At 41.9% G+C, this 22,430-nt stretch overlaps 1 protein-coding gene and 1 pseudogene across 1 annotated transcript; both read left to right on the top strand.

Moving 5' to 3' along the window:
- Positions 1–3,853: 3,853 nt before the first annotated feature.
- Positions 3,854–10,172, top strand: LOC132875457 (immunoglobulin lambda-1 light chain-like; annotated as a pseudogene).
- Positions 10,173–18,840: 8,668 nt separating this feature from the next.
- On the top strand, positions 18,841–21,853 carry nccrp1 (P1, F-box associated domain containing). Its single transcript, XM_060912354.1, has 6 exons — positions 18,841–19,078; positions 19,653–19,739; positions 20,303–20,399; positions 21,007–21,102; positions 21,243–21,381; positions 21,599–21,853. The coding sequence occupies exons 1-6, from the start codon at positions 18,841–18,843 to the stop codon at positions 21,743–21,745; spliced, it is 804 nt and encodes a 267-aa protein (XP_060768337.1). The 3' UTR covers positions 21,746–21,853.
- Positions 21,854–22,430: the final 577 nt, after the last annotated feature.

Below are 22,430 nucleotides of genomic sequence, written 5' to 3'. Positions count from 1 at the left end.
CCGGCCACGGGGCTCGAACCCGGACCTTCTTGCTGTGAGGCGACAGTGCTAACCACTACACCACCGTGCCACCCCTCAGTAAAGTCTTAGTTTAAAAAAAATAATAATCTATAAACGTGAAGGTGGTATATTTGCTGCGTCATTCCTAACTCTGTGAAAAGAGTCAGTTCAAAGAATCTAGCAAGTCCAGTTGCTCTCTTTTACCACCCACAATTGGTTCTCGGGCGGCACGGTGGTGTAGTGGTTAGCGCTGTCGCCTCACAGCAAGAAGGTCCGGGTTCGAGCCCCGTGGCCGGCGAGGGCCTTTCTGTGTGGAGTTTGCATGTTCTCCCCGTGTCCCCGTGGGTTTCCTCCGGGTGCTCCGGTTTCCCCCACAGTCCAAAGACATGCAGGTTAGGTTAACTGGTGACTCTAAATTGAGCGTAGGTGTGAATGTGAGTGTGAATGGTTGTCTGTGTCTATGTGTCAGCCCTGTGATGACCTGGCGACTTGTCCAGGGTGTACCCCGCCTTTCGCCCGTAGTCAGCTGGGATAGGCTCCAGCTTGCCTGCGACCCTGTAGAAGGATAAAGCGGCTAGAGATAATGAGATGAGAGATGAGAATCGGTTCTCGATGCACGTGCACAGTCACACGCGGTTATCTGCTTCAGTTTGCTAGCACTGCTAATATGTTCATTGCTGTTAAGTTCCTCAGTTACACACTATTTTATAACTCATTTACCCATACATGTCAACCTATATGGAATGTCCGTATTTTATACGGATTTGATTCAATAAACGTAGTATACGGGCATACAAATAAAGTTATACGGATTCTTTAAAAAAACTTCAATATTTATTTAGAGCTATAATCAATTCCCACGATGATAAAAGAGCACATAACATTTACAAACGTACTGTACACCACAGACAGCTAGTAAAGAGTCTTATGAAATCGCGCGTTATCTTGTGGTAGCGAGACTTCGTTCCACTTTTGATCATGCACACACCGCATTGCAAGAATCCCGCCAACCGTGAAGTCATAGACATATAAACATAGACGGCGCCTTCTGCGTAGAATCATACGTCATCCTCGCCGCCATATTGGATGTGGCAAAGTGGAGATTCTTCAACCGTCTCTGGTATAGCGTCTAGACAGTAGCCGAGAATAAAGATGCCTCATTCATGTGCTGCGTTTAACTGTACCAACAGGTTTACCGTCCAAACGAGATCACATGGGATTACCTTTCACAGGTGAGACTGGAAAAATACTTTTCATTGTATTTGGTCATTATAACGTAATTTTACGAACAGATTTTTCTGACTTTGTGGCTAATATGAAGTCTTGTGCATAATAGCTGCTCGGTGAAACCTGTCTCCAAACAACGAAGTATTTCCTTCGTAACTACGCTGATAACACTTTGTGTTTTTGTCAAACATTGGAGCTTTGTATTCATTCTGAAGGTTTATTGTTATTAATATTGAATAAAAAGTAACTGGGATATATCATTGTTAATTATCATTCAAATTTTAGGTAAATTATTTTAATTTGCATCTTATACGGATTTTATAAGGGAAATATGGATTTTGGAGGTTGGTTATACAGGTTTGATTGACCAAAGGTTGACATGTATGTTTACCTAAGACTAGACAGCAGTGTGCACACTGAACTAGTGGGAAAATGCTGATAATTTGATATTTACTACATAACAGCTGCTTCCTCCTGACCCCCTGGACACAGCTATACTATTTAGCCTCTTTCTTTCTCTTCTCCAACACACCAGATTTAGTTTATCATGAAGTTTAGAGCTATAATTAGTGCAATAACCAATCTGATTCATTCAAGCGCTGTGTCTTTATGACCAGCAGTAATAAAATGACCCTTCATTCACCTTTGTGCATTTAGATTATAGTTTTGAATGTCCAATCAAATCTTGTGGGGTGACACAGCATCTGATCTGTGTGTGTTGTGTAACAGCGGCTAGCTTTCTCTTCCTGAATTAGAGACTGTATTAACAGCACGGTGACTCCTGCCAAATTATGTGCTGGGACACTTACACAACTCAGGAACAGAGAGAGAGAGAGAGAGAGAGAAAATGGGTTACATTTTATGAATTTCGTTCTTACTGTGTAATATTTCCACGTCCTAACATCTCCGTTACATGTTACTTCAACAGATTCTGCAGTCCAAATCATAATCATGAGTGAAAAACAGGAGGCTTTAATCAGGCCCTGCTGCTATTATTTCATCATGCCCGTTTTTGTTATCTTGCAGCATGTTGAAGATGGTTTGTGATTGTGCAACTGTTGAAGAGTTGATGGTGACTGGGGAATACTTCAGACAGGAACTGAATACACACACCCAGTTTTAGAAGGAGGAAGTGGAAAGGAGACTTCGAGATGAAGTGTGTGTGGGCGTGCAAGAGAACATGGTGCGAGTAATGTGAGATTGGAGCGCTCTCCAACTATGAATGCTAATAATACCCGTGGCCTTTGGAAGAACAGACAGCGTCGGTGTAAATGCCTAATATGATTTTCAGGCGCTGAGCGTTGCTCTGGGATTCTCCTGTAGTATGTAGGCACGGAAATGTGTGTGTGTGTGTGTGTGTGTGTGTGTGTGTGTGTGTGTGTGTGTGTGTGTGTGTGTGTGTGTGTGTGTGTGGATAGGAGAGGTCGCCCAAACAGCACTGTGGAACATGCAGCCAGTAGAGTACAATCCTAATAGATGACAGCTGACCTTCAAATCCACTGTATACTGAAGAAACATGGCTTTTTTTTTTTAGGTGTAGAGTAAGATTTAGGAATTTGAGTTTGGATTTGAAGCAGCAAAACATGGTCGATGTAGACTATTTTACAGGACGACCTTCTCATTTTCCTCTCTCTTGAACATAAGTCAAAAAACACAGCTTGTTATGGATGAAACTGAAAAACGTAAACGCCACTGTTTGACTCTTACAAAGATCTGACGCTGGAGACTCCTTCTACAAATCAGCACACTTCACCATCTCAGCGATTACACAAATGTTTTCATCTGTTGTCTGGCGCGTTCGCGATACAGTTCCCTGTGAATGAGCTGTTACTATAGAAACGATACAGTATTAGAGCAAGCACATTCATATAGACCGTGCAGCCTGCTGACCAATGAGAATCAAGTATTCAACAGCACTATGGGATCATTTTAAAGGGTATGATAGATAATCTAGATGATTTATTGCCAAGATGGGTTTGTGTGGAGTAAGCGTGTGTGTGTGTGTACTGCTGGAGAAAATCTGCAGCCATTATCAGAAAACGCAACACAGGCTTCAGAATTCTTGAACGCACCACTTAGGGGCAGCGTTGTCCCAGAAATGGAGAAGATAATCCTGAAAGACATGAAAATGCTTCCTGTTATGGCTGCAAAATCTCAATAGCAGACGTGGTGAACTTTCTTGGCAGTCTAGGACCCTTTCCAGCGGAAAACTTTACAGTCCAGCTTGAGGAAGTGGTGAAGGAGCTCCGAGAGAGAGAGAGATACACCTGCTGGCCCCCAGTCTCTCATTTCAGCTCCATGTAAATGATGTGGTTTCTTTATTTCACTTCTCTCTGAGTGGAAGAATGACAAGCTCTGTATGTTAATACTTAAAAAAAAACCACATCCATTTAAGTGACTATATAATTCTAATGGACATCCAGTTAAATCAAACTCAACTGTGATCCTGATCATATTATTGTGATGTGTTCTGATTCATGTTGTGGGTTCTTGCTGTATTTACAGACTGATATCTGAAAGTGCGTCTCATTAATCTAAAGCACTGACATGAGATTGACATGAAAGTGCAGCTGTTCTTTCCACTGGTCTGATTGGCTGATAGCAGATCCAGGTCCCGCCTCTGACTCTTTATGAAAGCTGGCTCGACTCTGTTCATCACTCTGCTGATCTCACTGACATCATGCTGCTCACCGTCTGCGCTCTGCTCCCTGCTCTGGCATGTAAGATTCCTGCTCCTGCTTTTCCTCTTCACACTGATGCCTTTTCCTTCATTATAAAGCTCTGTTCAGTGATAATGACACTCTGACACTCGGTGTTGCTTTCTGTTGCAGTGGTCAGTTCACAGAAAGTTGTGACGCAAAAGCCTTCGGTTATAACAGAAGATAAGGGAAAAACTGTCACTCTGGACTGTAACATCGCGAAGGATGAAAGCTACTCTGTGTTCTGGTATAAACAGATTCCACAAGAAGCTCCACAGTTTGTGTTGAGATTTTATCAGTCTCACACCTCTCCTGATAAATATGGAGACAATTTTTCTTCCACGCGCTTCACATCTAAAGCCTCTTCAAAAATTGACTATCAGTTAATAATCAGTAATGTAGAGGTGGGAGACTCGGCAGTGTATTACTGTAAGACATGGGACAACTCTGCTAAAGAGTACGTATCACAGTGATGTACACCATGACAAAAACCTCCTCACTGCTCACACTCACTTCTGCTTTCACACAACACGAGAAACAACAAAAACCTCAACTTCAAATCACTGGAACTGAAGTGGAAACTCACTTGATGTTCACTGAAGACACTTTGAATTCTTCACAGTCGCAGATCACAGATACGGTACGACCTTTAATTCCATATTTATGAAATTGTGGCTGTGGGAGAATTGGGAGGAAGGATTTTCTAACAGTAAAACGAAATTCAGTCAGTTCTCATCCTGTGTGCAAAACTCCACACACTCAGTCACCTCACCCAGGAGAATTTTCAGCAGATGCAAGAACGTCAGGCCTGGCTGTACAACAGGGGTGCACCTCCAAGAGTTTACTCTGGAAGATAAAGTGCTCATACTATTACCTACGCCGAGCTCAAAAATTACTCGCTAATGACAAGGGCCCTTTGAGGTCACATGGTGACTCAGGGACAGTGACTATGGAGTAAAGCAAATGGATAGGTGTGTGGTGCTGCAGATATTCCACCTCATTCTGCTTAAACAATGGAACAAGAGGATCCCAGTGGTGCTGGCATCAGTAGTTTCGAAGAGAGGCCGGGGCCGGAGGTAAAAACAAAATTAACCCCTTGACCCACTCCGGTCCTCTGTTGAGACCAAATCTCACCCTCCCAACTCACAGAGGCTGCCAAGTTGCAAGCGGAGCTTTCCAACTTGTTCTTGCCCATTCTCAGCTGCACTCACCTCATAGAACACCGCACTGAGACGCCCCCAGGGGTGGTGGTGTGGAGCCACCCTTACCGCTTACCCGAACACAAGAGAACTGTGGTTTGGGACAAACTCAAGACCATACTTGAGATGGGAATCAACAAAAAGTTGCACAGCGACTGGAGCAGCCTGGTGGTCTTGGTCCCAAAGTCTGACGGGTCGGTCCGGTTCTGTGTGACCGACAGAAAGGTCAGCGTGGTGTCTAAATTCAACGTGTACCCAATGCCACACAATGACAAGTTGCTTGATCGAATAGGCGTCGATCACTTTTACTCGACACCGGATCTAACCAAGAGATATTGGCAGATCCCCTTGACTCCTCTCTCCTCTCGAGAAAACGGCCTTTTCCACCCCTTTTGGTTTACACCAATATATCACCCTTCCATTTGGGTTATTTGGGGCGCCGGTGATGTTCCAGCAGCTCATGGACAAAGTCCTCTGTCTGCATGGCGCCAAAGCCATGGCTTACCTGGATGATATTATTATATCTAGCAATGATTGGCTATGGCACGTAAAACACCTCAGGGTAGTCCAAGAATCAATTAGCACTAGCAGTCCCAGCATTTTTCTGTCTACCTAGAAGACCCACATAGGGGCCATTTGGCCCGACCGCTTTTCCCCAATACACTAATCACTCATTTTGTTATGGTAATGAGGCTGTTAGTGGCAGTGTGTGGGGTGAGGAGGTCACATTTCACACACTTCACACTTCAGTGGTGAAGTCATGTTGGCTACTTCTGTGTGAATGTGAGAATGAGGAATAAAAACACATTCTATTCTAAAATGTGAACATGTGAATGTCCCATGTGACCATAACGACTCATGTGACTGCAACCAGACAATTGTTTGATGGATAAATACCTCAGTGCACATGGACTATCGCTTCAGTTCCCTCAAGAATTTTGTGGTGAAAGAAGCTCCTCTCCAAGGAACGAAGATGCAGAGATTCAACATTCAACAGCTTCTGTGTGAATGTGAGAATGAGGAATAAAAACACATTCTATTCTAAAATGTGAACATGTGAATGTCCCATGTGACCATAACGACTCATGTGACTGCAACCAGACAATTGTTTGATGGATAAATACCTCAGTGCACATGGACTATCGCTTCAGTTCCCTCAAGAATTTTGTGGTGAAAGAAGCTCCTCTCCAAGGAACGAAGATGCAGAGATTCAACATTCAACAGGCATTGTAAGATTTCATTTCTAAGCTGTAAGGTAACTAACAGCCACATTTCCATAACAAAATGATTAGATGTTCAGGGCTCACGGCTAACCCAAAGAAGTGCGTGATTGGACGAGTATAAGTACGGTATCTGGACTTCCACTGGGGTCATGGGCAGGTGTGTCCCCAAATTGACAAGACCGCAGCCATAGCATCCTGCCCCAGGCCCAAGACAAAAAAAGGGGTGAGATGGTTCCTGGGGCTGGCTGGCTACTATTGTAGGTTTGTACCTAATTATTTGGACGTCACCAGCCCGCTGACTGATCTCACTAAAAAGGGGGCGCCAGATCTGGTTCAGTGGACAGAGGTTTTCACCAAGGTAAAACTGCACTGTGTAGGGGCCACTGTTACGCTCCCCTGACTTCTTTTTCTCCTTTATTTTACAGACGGACGCATTGGAAAGAGGGCTGGGGGCTGTTCTGTCCCAGATGGTGGAAGGGGTTTAATTGATGCACCTGGTGCTGTACCTAAGCCACAAGCTCTCAGTGAGAGAGACAAAATATAGCACCATCGAAAAGGTGTGTTCGGCCATCAAATAGGCACTCCTCACCCTCCGATACCACCTTCTGGGCTGCCCTTTCACCCTCTACGCGGATCACGCCTCACTCCAGTGGCTCCACCACATAGAAGATGCCAATGTGCAGATCTCAGGGACTTTTACAGAACTCAAACACAGATGGTTCCTGATTCCTGATCCAGTTATTAATCAGTAATGTAGAGATGGGAGACTTGGCAGTGGATTCTTGTAAAAAAGTGTATTTTTCCTTCCCACCATCACCTCAGGTTTGCTTATTGGGGATAAATTAGGGATAAAATTATCTCATGTTTAAAGTCTTCAGTTTCCTGTAAAGCTGCTTTACGACAATGTCTGTTGTTCAAGGCGCTATACAAATAAACTTGACTTGCTTTCACACAACACAAGAACCAACAAAAACCTCAACATCCAATCACTGGAACTGAAGTGGAAACTCAAGCCCTTGCCCACCCACAAGTGTATAAAGAGGAGGGAGAAAAAGAAAATCCATATCAATAAAGTAAAATGTCAGAAAACCAGGATGGCAGGGCAGGGCAGTCCCACACCATGACATGGTTTAGCAGGAGTTTAGTGATATCTGTCACATAAAGGATCCAGCTCTGAATGAAGTTTGGTCTGAGTCCTGTATATTCAGAACACGACCGTCTGTGGAAACTTTATCAAGCAGAGATTTCAATGTTCAATTCTTTAAAAAACTGAAGCTGCATTGAGAAATAATTGTGTTTTCCCCGAGAGACGACTCTGAATCCTAATCAGTGTGTGGACGTCGTCTCTCACTCAGGATACACCTGCTGGGCCCCTGATCTCTAATTTCAGCTCCACGGAAATGATGTGGTTTCACTCTTTCACATCTTTCTGAGCGGAAAAACGCCAAACTCTGAAAGTTAAAGTGTTAAAAAATGTATTTGAGTTAAACTCAGTTCAGCAGTCAGGTTCCACAGATGATATAAATACTGAAATAGATACAACATGATAACTCTGATTCTAAAGAACTCAGTGTAAAGATGTGGACTCGAGAGCACATGGCTCCTCCCTCTTCCCCGCCTCCTGTCTCTCTTATAGCACGCCCCTGCAGTCTCTCCTTTATCTGCTCCTCACACTGCTCATCTCTTCACTCATCACGAGAGTCCCATCACACACGGACACGATGCTGCCAGCGCTCTGCTCTCTCCTCACTGCTCTCTCATGTAAGATGTCACAACTCTGGAGCTCATCAGCATTTGGACTCCGTCTGTGAGCATGAAGCCATGTAACGTGTGCTGTTTTTATTCCAGGTGTCAGTGGTGTGACTGTGGTGACGCAGAAGCCTCCTGTTCTCACACTGACTCAAGGGCAGATGGCCACCATGGACTGTAACCTGGGGACTGTTGACAGTAGCTCTGCACGCTGGTACAAACAGGTTCCTGGAGGAGTTCCTCAATACATATTAAGAAGATATCATGGCCAGAGCTCTCCTGTATATGGGTCTGGTTTCTCGTCTCCTAAATTCACATCTACACACTCCTCTAAATCAGATTATAACCTGATTATCAGTAATGTAGAGGTGGGAGACTCGGCAGTGTATTACTGTAACACATGGGATGACTCTGCTAAAGATTACGTATCACAGTGATGTACACCATGACAAAAACCTCCTCACTGCTCACACTCACTTCTGCTTTCACACAACACGAGAAACAACAAAAACCTCAACTTCAAATCACTGGAACTGAAGTGGAAACTCACTCGATGTTCACTGAAGACACTTTGAATTCTTCACAGTCACAGATCACAGATACGGTACGACCTTTTATTCCACATTTATGAAATTCTCAGTTCAGTTCTTTTGCTTTCATGAGCTCAGTATGATCAGGTGATCTACAGCTGAGAGCTTTTCCCCAGATTTCCTCTGATTTTTGTGATTAGTGACACTGACAGTGTAAGATACTAACTGCTCCCTGGTCCACACCAGATCCACAAGGAGCTCCTCAGTGTGTGTGAGAGGATGATAAGAGCTGAAGGTTTCCTGGTCGCACTTGGTTTTATTTCTCTTGTTGACGTTTCTTGATTCTCCAAGAAAGATTTGATGACGTGCACTGATTCTCTTCAGCAGGACGTGTGAACAGAACAGTGTAGAACAGAGACGTGTGATTCACTGACACTGGAATGGGATCTTAAAGGAGTGTGTGCTGATCGTAGACAGTAGAAGAGAGAGCTGGAGTCTGGAGGACGTTTCACTTCCTCTGCTGTCACTTCTGTATCTGAGGAGGTTTCTGTACGGGTGAGGACACTGAATGAATCGCTGTGGTATTCGGCCAAGGAACAAAGCTGATCGTCAGCGGTAAGTAAAACTTCTCACCTCTGTTTTCGTACACTAGACTTCTACACCGCTTCACATTCACACTGCATGTTCTCGCATCGACTTTTATTTCTTTTTCCAGTTTGAGAAAGTGAGTTTGACATTTCAGATGTGTCTTTTAGTTTGTGTCTTGATCAGTTTTTAATAAATTGTACATTTAACATCAGACTCGGAGAATTGTTTTGTTATTTTCTTGATTTGTAATTTCCTTGAGATGTATCTAAATGTTAATTCAGAGCTTTTTAATCCTTAATTTGTTTTGTTTTCTGATATTTTGCCATACAGACAGATTTATTGCTTCGTTCTTCATGGAAATGTTCCAACATTGATTTAAAAGTGTATGACATTCCTCTCTGCACATTAGATGTGTTATTTTGGTTAATGAATATCTCCTGCTGTGTGTGGAATCAGACGCTGCTCTCCCGGCTCCTGTTCTGACCGTTCTCCCTCCGTCCAGTGAAGAGCTGAAGTCTAAAAAAGGCACTCTAGTGTGTTTGGCCAGCGACGTGGCCGGCGGTTTTGCTGATGTGCGTTGGTTCGTGAACGGGAACTCGGTCACCAGTGGAGTCATCAGCGGCTCTGCGCAGCAGCAAGCCAATAAGAAATTCACACTGAGCAGCTATTTGACCATCGACAGCTCCGAGTGGGAAAACAACAAAGTCATAACATGTGAAGTGTCTGCTGGAGGAAAAGCCGCATCGGTGAAGATTAACAAGTCTGAATGCAGTGAATGAACCTGATCCCAGCTTTTACATGTTTACTGTTGAGTTGCAAATCTTTCTTAGACCTGCAGTTTAAACTGTAGAAATAATTCCTTCTTACTGAGACTATAATGTCCTGATGATGCAATCGTTTTGTTTTTGTGTTTGAGAAATAAGTTGAAGTTCAATAAAGTGCATTACAGAAAAAGAACTGTTTGTCTATAATTCTCTAAACTAGCTGATAATCTCACAGACATCAAATCAAAAGGACAAAAAACAGAGAATCATAGCAGGAAGGGATCAAATTCAGGGTTCATGCTTCTGAATAAAATTTTGTGATTTTTTTTTTCTCCTTCTGATGTCCAACGTTCGTGTTTAATCCAGAGCAGAAAAGCCCACACTGATTACTGTCCAGTTTAATGTGATAAACAGAGAGAATTCCAAAGACCTTTAGGCAGAAAAGCACAAATCCTCACAGTCTGAAGTTCAGATCACACACGTGTGGAACCTGCTGAAGTTTTGGTGACTTCACAGACATTTCAATTCACATCTGACTTGTACAAATGTAGAAACATTTTAAAGAAAGTATTTCGATGAAAACCTGCACACAGCAGCAATCTAGAAGGAAGGACAAAAGATCATGAAGATGAAATCAAATTCTCATCCAAAGTTTCCATCAAATGTACACGAATGATGTGAAGCACGTCATGATCAAGTCAAGTTTATTTGTATAGTGCTTTTAACAATAAACATTGTCGCAAAGCAGCTTTACAGAATTTGAATGACTTAAAACATGAGCTAATTTTATCCCTAATCAAAGGATCAAAGTGACCGAGACGCTTAAATATAAACTGAACAATCAATCTGGAATAACATTTGAAACACACAGCTGTGTAATTTGTTCTGCTGAAGTTTTAATGAGGAGCACTGATGTGGAAATTTTCCGCAAGAGGTTGTTGAGTCAGTGTGTGGACGTCGTCTCTCGCTCAGGATACACCTGCTGGCCCCGAATCTCTAATTTCAGCTCCATGTAAATGATGTGGTTTCTTTCTTTCACTTCTCTCTGAGTGGAAGAATGCATTTTTTAAAAAAATCCCTCAAAATCAAGGGGGCCAAACTCATTTTCGGTATTGAGCCACATTACAATTAGACCATTGCCACATTGGCCAGACTTTAAAAAAATAAATTTAGTTGACCAATAAAATATCAACAACTTGTCTGAAATGTGATCTTGTCACAAACAGGCTGAGGGTCATAACAAGGAGGCAATAAGAAAAAGAGGCAAAATCAAATTGGAAAGTAAAGAAGGAAGATCCAAAACTGGAACAATATAGAATCAAACATTTGGAGTTGGCTCCTAGAGAGGCAGTTGTAGAACTGGATGTTATAGTTTCCAGTATCCCCCTTCTGATGTTCTTCCCTGGGGCACTGGACCTTCATTGAGATGGTTGGCCTTGAGACAAGGAGCAGCATTACCTGGATGGACGTGGCAGAGCCCTTTAATGAGGTTGGGCTCGATCATTGGAACTCAGCTTCTTCCTTCTGGCCTGTGAAACTCCCAGTCCAACTGATCCTCGACTTAGACTCTATATCTTCTGGGTTTAAGCCAGTTTGTACCATGTAGGCAGGGGTGTCCTCCATGTCAATGGGATCTTTACTGCAGAACTGGAAACAGTATGTTATAGAATTAATGCTGCTCATGATTTTGAAAGCAGCAATGAATTTTGGATGTCACTTTCAGCTAAGAAGCCACAGTCCAAATTTCTAATTGGGTACCAGGTTGGAACCTCAGCATTTTGCTTCTGTATCAGTTTGCTTGTTCTTTATGGTGTCTCAGAGCTTGCTATAGCTGTCCATGAACTCTCCCCCATACTTGTTCTGGTTTGCTGCCTTGTTCTTCACTTCTCAAATCCATGAACTTCTGTCTATGTGCAGTTCCACACCAGCAGTAGTCAATGATAACCCAGGATGCACTGGGAACACATTAGATGAGTTAAATGAATGCCTCTTCACCTTTCCATTGGCCTACGGATGGCATCCAGAGATAAGGCTCACCGCAACACCCAGCTTCTTCATAAATGCCCTCCACACACTAGATGTGAATTGTGGACCCTGGTCAGAGATGTCCTGCGGGATACCATGATGACTCTAGTAGATTGTCAGCCACGTGAAAAGTCATGGGGAGATATTTGATAGGGATTCATTTTAGGGATGGCGAAAACTAAAAAAAAATCTTGACCGACCACCGAGCCTCATTAGCCGGTTAAAGTTGGTTAACCTATGAGTTTAAAATTCTAGAATTGGAATTATTAGAATCTATTCTAAATCTAACCGCGAGCATCCACACATTCAGTCCCATTCGCTGCCCTCCACTCACATTACCTTTTCTACAGCACGAAACATTTAGTCAAACGCGGCACTGATGTCGAGGGGTTTGTATTGGAGCGGAGGACAAATGGCTCCAGCTTAGAGACATCGTGAGAAGCGTGAAATCCCCCCTCGACCCCTCCTCCTTGTCCTTCTCCACCCGGGTCTGTGTCTGCGGCCGTGTCAGCAAGGGGCACGCACTTTTGTTAAGTTGCAACTTGGCATTAAAAATATCACTGTGAACATGTTCTCAATAAATTGCCATCATTTTCTAAGCGGCAAGCTTTAGCTCAGTCACTACCGGTGCTTGCATTGAGTAGCCTATTGAAAACAATCCTATCATACACTTGTCCCATCTTAACTTTTCATTGAAGATAGGATGCTTTAGCGAAACGGCCCCTGGTGTTTACAGTTAACTGCAGTAGGCTGTGTGTTGATGTTGCATACTGCTACGGACTAGGCACTTTTCTTCGAAGTGAGCCACAGAGACCTCATACTGCAGTTGTTTTCCAGCTACTGATATTACGGTTACATGGCTGCTAATTGTGCACAGCCATTGGGAATGGGATATCTGGAGCTGAGCTGATTAGCCGCTAAGCTAATATAGCAACTGTCTGATGCTAAGTAACATCAGTGAGTAACCAGGTTTTAGTTCAGATCTTGTGTATTATTATTACGTTGACATTAATATTCACCAGACTAATCAACCATCGACTTCATTCATGCGCCGTGTTCTTGTTTCTTTGATAGTCAAGAATTTCCTTGATGTTACGTACCTGGTTAACATCGTAGTAAAATGTAATCCAACACTGAGACTTTTCTTTCGCCGAGTGGCAGCTGTCTTCAACTGGGGCGGGAGGGCGGGACATGACTGAATGGGTGTTTCTGATTTGTCAGCTGTCGTCCTTACACCGCATAGCATGCCCCAAGTGTTTACAACACAGAATTCCAGGTTCTCCGCTCCAAAATCGGCAGCTTCAAAACTATTGATTTTTTTTTAACCGACAACCAAAAAAAATTAACCGGTTGACGTTGATTCGGTCAACCATCGGTCAAACGGTCATCAGTTAACATCCCTAATTCACTTAGATGCCTTAGAAAATATGTCAATGAGTAACAGAATAGTCATGAAGTTGCTTGAGGGTGGTCAACCCCTGACACAGTCCACTGCTATGTGTGACAAATGCCTTAATGGTCTGAGTAATGGCATGTATCTTCTTGCTGGAAAATATTTCATAGTAGTTTGTGTCCTGCAGGAATTCACATAGTGAATAATGTCTCAAGTCATCTTTTGATGGTGCAGGCAATGCCCAGGTTTCTGCTGTTGTGTGACCCCATACTAAGCCATCTCACATTTGTTATGGAATACTCTTTACCTTCTGGACAGTTGTTGGGTAAAGCCTCTGTTTCCTGGGCTTGTTGAAGTCCCAGATGCATGAATCTGGTACAATGGAGGCTCAAACTTGGTGGGTTCTTTATAATAAATTCTTTAAAGAGCCTTACCATTCTAAAAGCCTGGGTGAAATAAGAAAGTAAAATCGAAAACCGAAAAAGAGACAGTCCATCTGCACTGCCAAGGAATCAATCTCTTGCCGTTTGAGTGTTTCCAAGGGTGGAAAATGCAAATAAAAAAGAAAGCATTGATTTCTAAATTCACTTTGACTTGTATTTCATTGCAAATAGAATGAACCCAAGATATTTCATGGGTTTATCTGGTCAACTTTATTTCATTTGTTAATATACATCCATTCCTGTGTCACAGTCCTGCAACACATTCCAAAAAAGTTGGGACAGGGTAATTTAGGGCGAGTCATGAGGTAAAACAATTAAATAATGATGTGATTTGAAACAGGTGATGTCAACAGGTGACTGTAATCATGATTTGGTACAAAATCAGTGTCCAGGAAAGCCCTGTCTTTGATGAGCAAAGATGGGCCGAGGATCTCCAGTTCGTGAACAAACATGAGAAAATGATTGAAATCTTCAAAATCACTGTTCCTCAAAGAAAGATAGGAAGGGATTTGGATATTTCACCCTCTATGGTGCATAATACCATTAAAGGATTCAAGGAATCTTGAGGAATTTCGGTGTGTAGATGGCAAGGGTGCAAGCCTAATCTGAACACCCATGATCTCTGATCCCTCAGACGGCACTGCATCAAGAACCGTCATTCATCTATAGCTGATAGAACCACATGGGCTTGGGATTACTTTGGCAAACCTTTGTCAAGCTCTACAATATGGAGTTACATCCACAAACGCCAGTTAAACCTTTGTGCAAAAAGGATGCCTTATGTTAACTGTGTCCAGAAGCATAGTTGACTTCTCCGGGCTTGGAGGCCTCTGGGATGGACCACCACATAGTGGAAACGTGTATTGTGGTCACATGAATCAGTATTCCAGGTCTTTTTTTGGATGAAATGGACGCCATGTGTTCTGGACCAAAGACAAAAAGGACCATCCAGACTGTTACCAGCAACAAGTCCAAAAGCCAGAACTCTCTCTAGTCCCCCCGATGATGAATTACTTTTGGTAAATGAAAAAATCTGATGTCTTTGTTTCATTCAAAATGATTTGCACATCCAATAATACAGCAAAACCTTCCCATACCAGTCAATAACAACTAACTCAGCTGAGTGAAACACTACAAGCATTCCCCCGTCATGGCAGCGTAGTTACCATTGCTATGAGGCCATGTGATCGTGCAAAGCCATAGTGACTTATTTGGTTGTTTATGGTTCTGGCCAGTCAACCACTGCTGCCACCTTGTGGTTATTCATCTTAGCACTTGATGATGTAATCTATGAAGAGATCAGTGTTAGATGAAAGAGATATTCTTCTGCCTGTATGTGCAGGTGATTATGAAGCAAATGTGTGAACATGCTGGATTTATTCAATAAAGGCAGCAGAAAACTTGATCTTCTTCAGAGCTCAGGAATGACTGAATCACTGAATATTGAACTTTTATTTGTCACATATCATTCACAACGAATCCCCAAATATACATCACACACTTCTGTCTTGGTTCCATTGACACATTCAAAGAAAGAAAAAGAAACCCTCCAGAGCTCTAACTGATCAGCCTGTGGTGTAACTGAGATATGCACAAAAACAGCAGTATTTGAAGTAGATTACTCTGCATCTCTCTCGTCATTCTTTGAAAGCACAATCATGTTTGTTTAGTCAGCTTTGGCATACTGGCCAAGCAGTTTAGAGTGTGTAAGGGCTTATGGGTGTGTTTCATTCAGTACCTGGTTCTTTTACGATGACAAATTGTCATACAATTATAAAAATAAAATTACACACACACACATCATAACCTATTTACGGTACATAGACTTTTTGATGGTACAGATTTCAGACCCAGTAATAAAGAAAACTTGTGGTTCATGTTCAGTTTCTACACACTGTAAGTGTCGGAGACCTGGATTTGTTTAAATATTTTTGTTCAAATGTTTCCTATTCACTACAGAGACACCAATAAATAATTAAGAAGTCAGTGTGAAATTAATTTAACTTCAAATTATTTGGATGACAAAAAAATATCAAAGCAAAAAAAAAAAATCTTACTCTCAACAATTCCAGCTTTCCATGAACCCCCTCAAAGAGGTGTGGGATATTTTTTCTGCCTTTTTTTTTTTAATTTTTTAAAAATTAGGTTATAATTTTGTGCCATTTGAATGGAAGCCTTATATAACATAAGCCCGAAGAAATGGCTAAGCTTTAACACCACCACCCCGGCTATCTGTAAGGCTTTAAAGCAGGGAGGTGCAAATTCTAGACTGACAGCAAGTCTAATTACAAATACCACACCCGTCCTGTTATCCAAACAAAAGACATGGTTTTGAATAAGACCAGCTGAGAAAATCATCCATCCTGACTACGAGCATTAAAGTACAGGACAACAACTAAACGTTTACATTCAGCTTCATGTATGTACCTATGTAGCTAGTCATGTTTACTCAAAGGCGGGATTGAAATGATAGTCACACAGAACCAAGTTGGAACAGGAACATATAAATATCAGATATCAGAATAATACATAATGTATTGGACAGGTCTCAGACCACCTCCTCTGTTCAGTGATGGTCGTTCCAGGTTGATGAAGATGGCGTCTTTTACTCCTCTTTCAAACTACCGGTCTTCTCTGGCTAGTCAAGTCAAGTTTATTTGTATAGCACTTTTAACAATAAACATTATCGCAAAGCAGCTTTACAGAATTTGAACAACTTAAAACATGAGCTAATTTTATCCCTAATCTATCCCCAATGAGCAAGCCTGTGGCGCCGGTGGCAAGGAAAAACTCCCTCAGACGTCTTGAGGAAGAAACCTCAAGAGGAACCAGACTGAAAAGGGAACCCATCCTCATTTGGGCAACAACAGACAACATGGCTAGAATGCGTACATTGCAGTCCTGAAACGAGTGTCCTTTGTTATTGAGATGAAGACTGAAGGCTTTCGGATGAGAAATGAAATGTCTTCAAGGATTTCAAGCAAGTCCAGTTGCCTTCTTTAGCATCTACGGATCTTTTGAATGAATTGAACAAAATGAGCTTGTTCACCTCAGTGAATGAGAATTTCTTTTTCTAAAGTGGGGTGGCAGTTGGGGTGGCAAAGAAGCTATGCCAAGGGTGGCAGGTACCTTATAGCTACTTAATATATGTATAATGCTAGGAAATGGTCACAATTTACAATTAGAAATCTTAGTTTTTTGTTTTGTTTTTACATTTTCTTTCAAGTAATGTTCAGGAATCAGACACAGTCTCAGCGTTTAAGTCTAGGCTGAAAACATATCTGTTTAGTCAAGCCTTTTTGTTAATGGTGTTTATGAGGTAAAGGTGTAGATCTGGAGGGTCCTCAGACAGAGTGTTTTGGTAAACTGGGATGTACGGATGCTGTCAGTCCCCACTCGCTTGCTCACTCGAGTTTGTTGACAGTGTAGTGGTTGCTGCTTTATGTCCCAGGGCCCCTCATGCCTGTGTTACCTTCTGGCTCTCCCCTTTTAGTTATGCCGTCATAGTTAGTTGCCGGAGTCCCTGTTTGTACTCAGTGCAATATGTATACTGTTCCTACTTATTCAGGTGACATTGGGCATACCTAACAACCTGTGTTCTCCCCCTCAGTCTGTCCCTCTGAGTTACATGTCAGTCCTGGGATCAAGATGCTGAACCTCTTCTGCTCCTCGGACCTGCCTGATCCATCCTGGTGCCCTGTGTCTGGTTGGAGTCTCATTGCATCGCTCCTGTGGAGGACGGCCCCATGTGGACAGTTGGGGGTCGCATACATGTCTATACGGAATGTCTGTATTTTATACAGATTTGATTCAATAAACGTAGTATACGGGCGTACAAATAAAGTTATACGGATTCTTTAAAAAAAACTTCAATATTTATTTAGAGCTATAATCAATTCCCATGATGATAAAAGAGCGCATAACATTTACAAACGTACTGTACACCACAGAAAGCACAAAAAGCCAGTAAACAGTCTTATGAAATCGTGCATTATCTTGTGGTAGTGAGACTTCGTTCCACTTTTGATCATGCGCACACCGCATTGCGAGAATCCTGCCAACCGGGAAGTAACATTTTGTTTGAAAAGTGTATTTCCACCTGAGCGACTTTCACTAGCGACTGAAAAGATTCTGAATGGGCACTCCGGCAAGATCAACACAGACACTTGCTGTGACATGCAGCCTAGTGAGGTATTGCTGCAGAGCGCTAAAAAGCTGTCATGGAGTACAATTCAGAACATTAGAGTGACACTTTGTGTTTTTGTCAAACATTGGAGCTTTGTATTCATTCAGAAGGTTTATTGTTATTAATATTGAATAAAAAGTAACTTGGATATATCATTGTTAATTATCATTCAAATTTTAGGTAAATTGTTTTAATTTGCATATTATAAGGATTTTATAAGGGAAATACGGATTTTGGAGGTTGGTTATACAGGTTTGATTGACCAAAGGTTGACATGTATGGGGTCGCGCCTGGAGGACGCTCTGGACTCTTGCAGTTGACTTGGTGACTTTGGGACTGCGGTTGTCGTGAACGGTTTTGCGCTCGGGTTTCCGTTAGTGTGGGGTTTATAGCATCAACGAAACTGACTTCATGTTAAAACTGTTAATGTTATAGTCATGTTGTCTGTTGTTGCCCAAATGAGGATGGGTTCCCTTTTGAGTCTGGTTCCTCTCGAGGTTTCTTCCTCATGTCGTCTGAGGGAGTTTTTCCTTGCCACCGTCGCCACAGGCTTCATCATTGGGGATAGATTAGGGACAAAATTAGCTCATGTTTTAAGTCGTTCAAATTCTGTAAAGCTGCTTTGCGACAATGTTTATTGTTAAAAGCGCTATACAGATAAACTCGACTTGACTTGACTTGGCATTTTAGCCCTGGCCAATTCTCACCAAAAGTTTAGATACCTTTTAAGTAAAGTTTTAAGCTAACTACATAAAATCTGGGGTAGTCTACGTCAACATGGGCTTTATGCGGATTGGGACACACCCCGAGGCTGATGGGCGTGGCAGCGCCGGATAAATGGACTCGGTTTGGGGTTCTTCCTGTTTTCTGGAGAAAGAGGAAGCTGCTGAGGGGAGAAAAACCGTCTCTAATGGCGGACTGGAAGCAGAAATGCGATTCCGAGTGGCAGCTGGCGGCTCATGGAATTCCTTTACCGGATGACGTGGACTGGAAAAGTGTGTTCGAGAAGAAACCACTGGAACGAAATTTACTGAAAAACTCGGCGCCTTACGGTAGGGTGGTAGTGACGTCACTGCACAGCTTCCCTACTGCGTGGAATCTGCATCGCTGCGTTTACACTGTTTCATTAATTCGATTGCTTTTGAGGAATTGAATTATTTAGAATGTAAACGACAGAATTCAGAGCTAATGCCTGTAAGCTCTAGTCTTTCTTGTTGTCATTGTGATCCTGTTTACTTAAGTGTTGATTAGGCGAGATTAGATTAGTAAATCAGTTTAAATTTCAAATATTTGGATTTCAAATCAAAACGGTTTTTGTTTGTGCTCCATATTTGGCCTTGTAACTTTTGGCTTTGGATTGTGACTCATCTGAATTAAGCCTACGGTTTAGAAAATCGATATCAACTATGAAGTTATAAACTCACCAAGTTAGAAATTTTTGACGTTATTTCAAGTTTATATTTTGGACTTTGGAGATTTTATTGTCGCTCGTCAGCTGAATCTAAACAATGACTTACTTGAGTGTGATCTCATGTTGCTTTGCTTGGAGTTTCTGTGCAATTGTGCAATAAGGCTTGTTTTTACATGATCATATTTCCTAACAATCCTCTTCTGTTTGGTCAACAGGTTTGTCTCATGACACACCACTTCCAGAACGTGAGGTGACTGGGGAACGCCCGGATCCTGACTTGCCACAGCAGTTTGAACCGACGGGTAAAACAAACAGGAACCTTGATCGGGTGGTTGAATTGGTCATACAGTTAAAAGCGTAAATGTGGAGATTCTGATTTTATGCACAAAGTCATTAAACACAAAGATCTATCGTTTACACAATGAGTTTATTTAACAGAATTTGCCAATACCGGAGTCAGTTGTGGTTAATTAATTTTAGGCTGGATTCAGATTTGGTGATTTGCATCTGAAGTCAATACTCAAGTCAGTATTTACACAAAGAAAAGTTACGCATATTCAGAGACGGTTACACAGTTTTCTTAGGTTTTTTCCCCCCCCCAAGCTCCCAAAAAGAGATGATCCAATTATTGATTAATATATTTATTCATACAGTCATGTTTGTATTTAATATTGGCCTCATATGGCATTTCATAGTTTTAATCTTTATAGCCCAAATCTTAAAATTCTTCATGACATGATTGCGTTTACAGCAAACTGCATAAAAGAAAATGGGCTTTCATTCATGGTCGGAATTGTGTGTAACACAACTATAAAATTGTCATCACCACTGAATTTGTTAATCATGTGTCTTGTCCGTCTTTCAGGTGATTTCTCAGGTTGGAGCACCAGTACAGAGAGGTTGCCAGAGGACACCAGCGGGATTCCTCCGGGCGTCGTAGTCTGCTTCATGCCAGTCTACAGGTGGGTGGAGTTCTTGGATCAGGAAGCAGTGACTGATCATAAAAGCCTTTACTGCGGTCATGGATCTCTCATGTGCTTTAAAGAGTCGATCTTAACAGATTAGAGATTCATGTGTTTATTGTCACTGTATAACTTTAACACGTGTAAGATAAAAATAGAAAATGCATGCAATGAGAGAGATGCAGTTGAGTTAAAAAAAAGTTAACAATTTGCACACATTCTTACAGAACTTGCACAGGGAGGATAATAATGATAAGCTTGTAGCCCCTTTCTCAAACACAATGACACAGGAGAACAAAGAAATCAGTGTTGCACATACTGTGATTGCACACATTGAGCTTCTGCTTCTCAAACGTTAAAAACGGTTTGAGGTGTGGAAAATCCAAAACTCTGTCTTCCTTGTCACTCTATTGATCTACTGATTGAGTTAATTTGTTTTCAAGATGATTAATAAAGTATTTATAAACCACACATTTACAGAATTATATTGTTATGACAGTCAAGAACAATAAACAGGATATTGTTGAAGTACTGATAACACTGTGTGACTTTGGATGATCTGCTGCTTGTTTGTTTGACTTGGTGTGGCCTGGGTGTTTCCTTTCAGCTGGTTCTCCTTGGAGCAGCGAGTCGATCTGAAGGCTGAGGGACTGTGGGAAGAGCTTCTCGACGCATTCCAGCCGGACATAGCCATCGAGGACTGGTATGTTATAAACGCTTATTATACTTGTAGACAGGAGAGCTGGTGTGGGATAAACACTGATTACAGGCATGTTAAGGTGTGGTTTATTTCTGACAGTTGAAATCTGGAGTATTGAGGTGTGTGTGTGTGTGTGTGTGTAGGTATGAGGAGAGTCAGCTCAATGCCTCGATCTATGAGCTTCATGTGAAACTCTTGGCTGATGATGGACAGACAGTGATTAAAGAACACACATACAATCCCACAGAGAACCTGGAGATCTACTCTCACAACTGGAAAAAGGTGTCTCTCTCTCTCTCTCTCTCACATATGCACACACATCATGCATTGCATACACGTCTGAAGAAATCTTAATTCCTCTATTTTTCCAACTAGAATAGAAGTACGTTATTACACTGACACCTTTTACACTTTTACTATGACACTTCCTTTACTATTCAGAGATTATATTACAATTCGCATCACATATGATTTCTTGTGTGTGCGCGTGCACATGCAGGTTTCCCATGTGTTCTCAGGCTACGGACCCGGCGTGAGATATGTTCACTTCAAGCACAAAGTGAAAACCAAGTTCATGGTCGAATTCTTCAACACCGTGGTCACCGATAGCTCTGTTGTTGTCAAGGCAACCAAATCCAGCCCATAACACGTCAGATGGAGGTCTACTGTCTAATTTTGTCTGCAGGGAAGTGATGATGCACTAGTGGGAGATGGAGTGATTTTATGCTTTAATAAACCAACGCGTTTCTCAACAGCATGGATTCGCATTGTTTGTTTGATTTTATGTCAACTTTTATTCAGCAAAGCATGTTTTCTTGCCTCGAGTTATCTGTGCTGTTATACCTCGGTTCAGCCAGCAGGGGGAAGCAAATGCAGCAAAATGAGCACAGGCCCGGATTCGCAGCCTTTTAACCTTCACCAGCTGAAAAACTATAATCATTGATATGGTGATGTTTGTTTATTTAACATTTAATGGAAAGGATTTTCAAGTGTTGTGTGCTTTGGTTTTGTTTTAGGAGTTTATACTTTGTGGTTTCATGACAAGCGAACCTTAGCAGGGTTTTTTTTCCCCCTTATTAAGATTCAAAGATTCTTTGTCTCTCACCTTACTTGCAAAAAACAGATAAAGATTACACACACAAACCAAAAAACAAACAAAACTTCACAACAGAAAAAAGTGACTGTAGTGATGGAATGATTTGATTAACATAAGTGATAACAGGAGCTAGCTTAGCTCACAGACTTTCTACAATATAAGATGTAACCATAAACAGCTGTGTTCATAAATCAATTAATAATGGCAAATTGCTGTGCACAATAAAACACAGCAA

The sequence above is a fragment of the Neoarius graeffei genome, chromosome 28 (genome assembly GCF_027579695.1).
Source record: "Neoarius graeffei isolate fNeoGra1 chromosome 28, fNeoGra1.pri, whole genome shotgun sequence".
In the NCBI taxonomy this organism is placed as follows: domain Eukaryota; kingdom Metazoa; phylum Chordata; class Actinopteri; order Siluriformes; family Ariidae; genus Neoarius; species Neoarius graeffei.
Note: the sequence above shows the minus strand (reverse complement) of the source record. Positions and strands in the feature narration are given on the sequence as shown.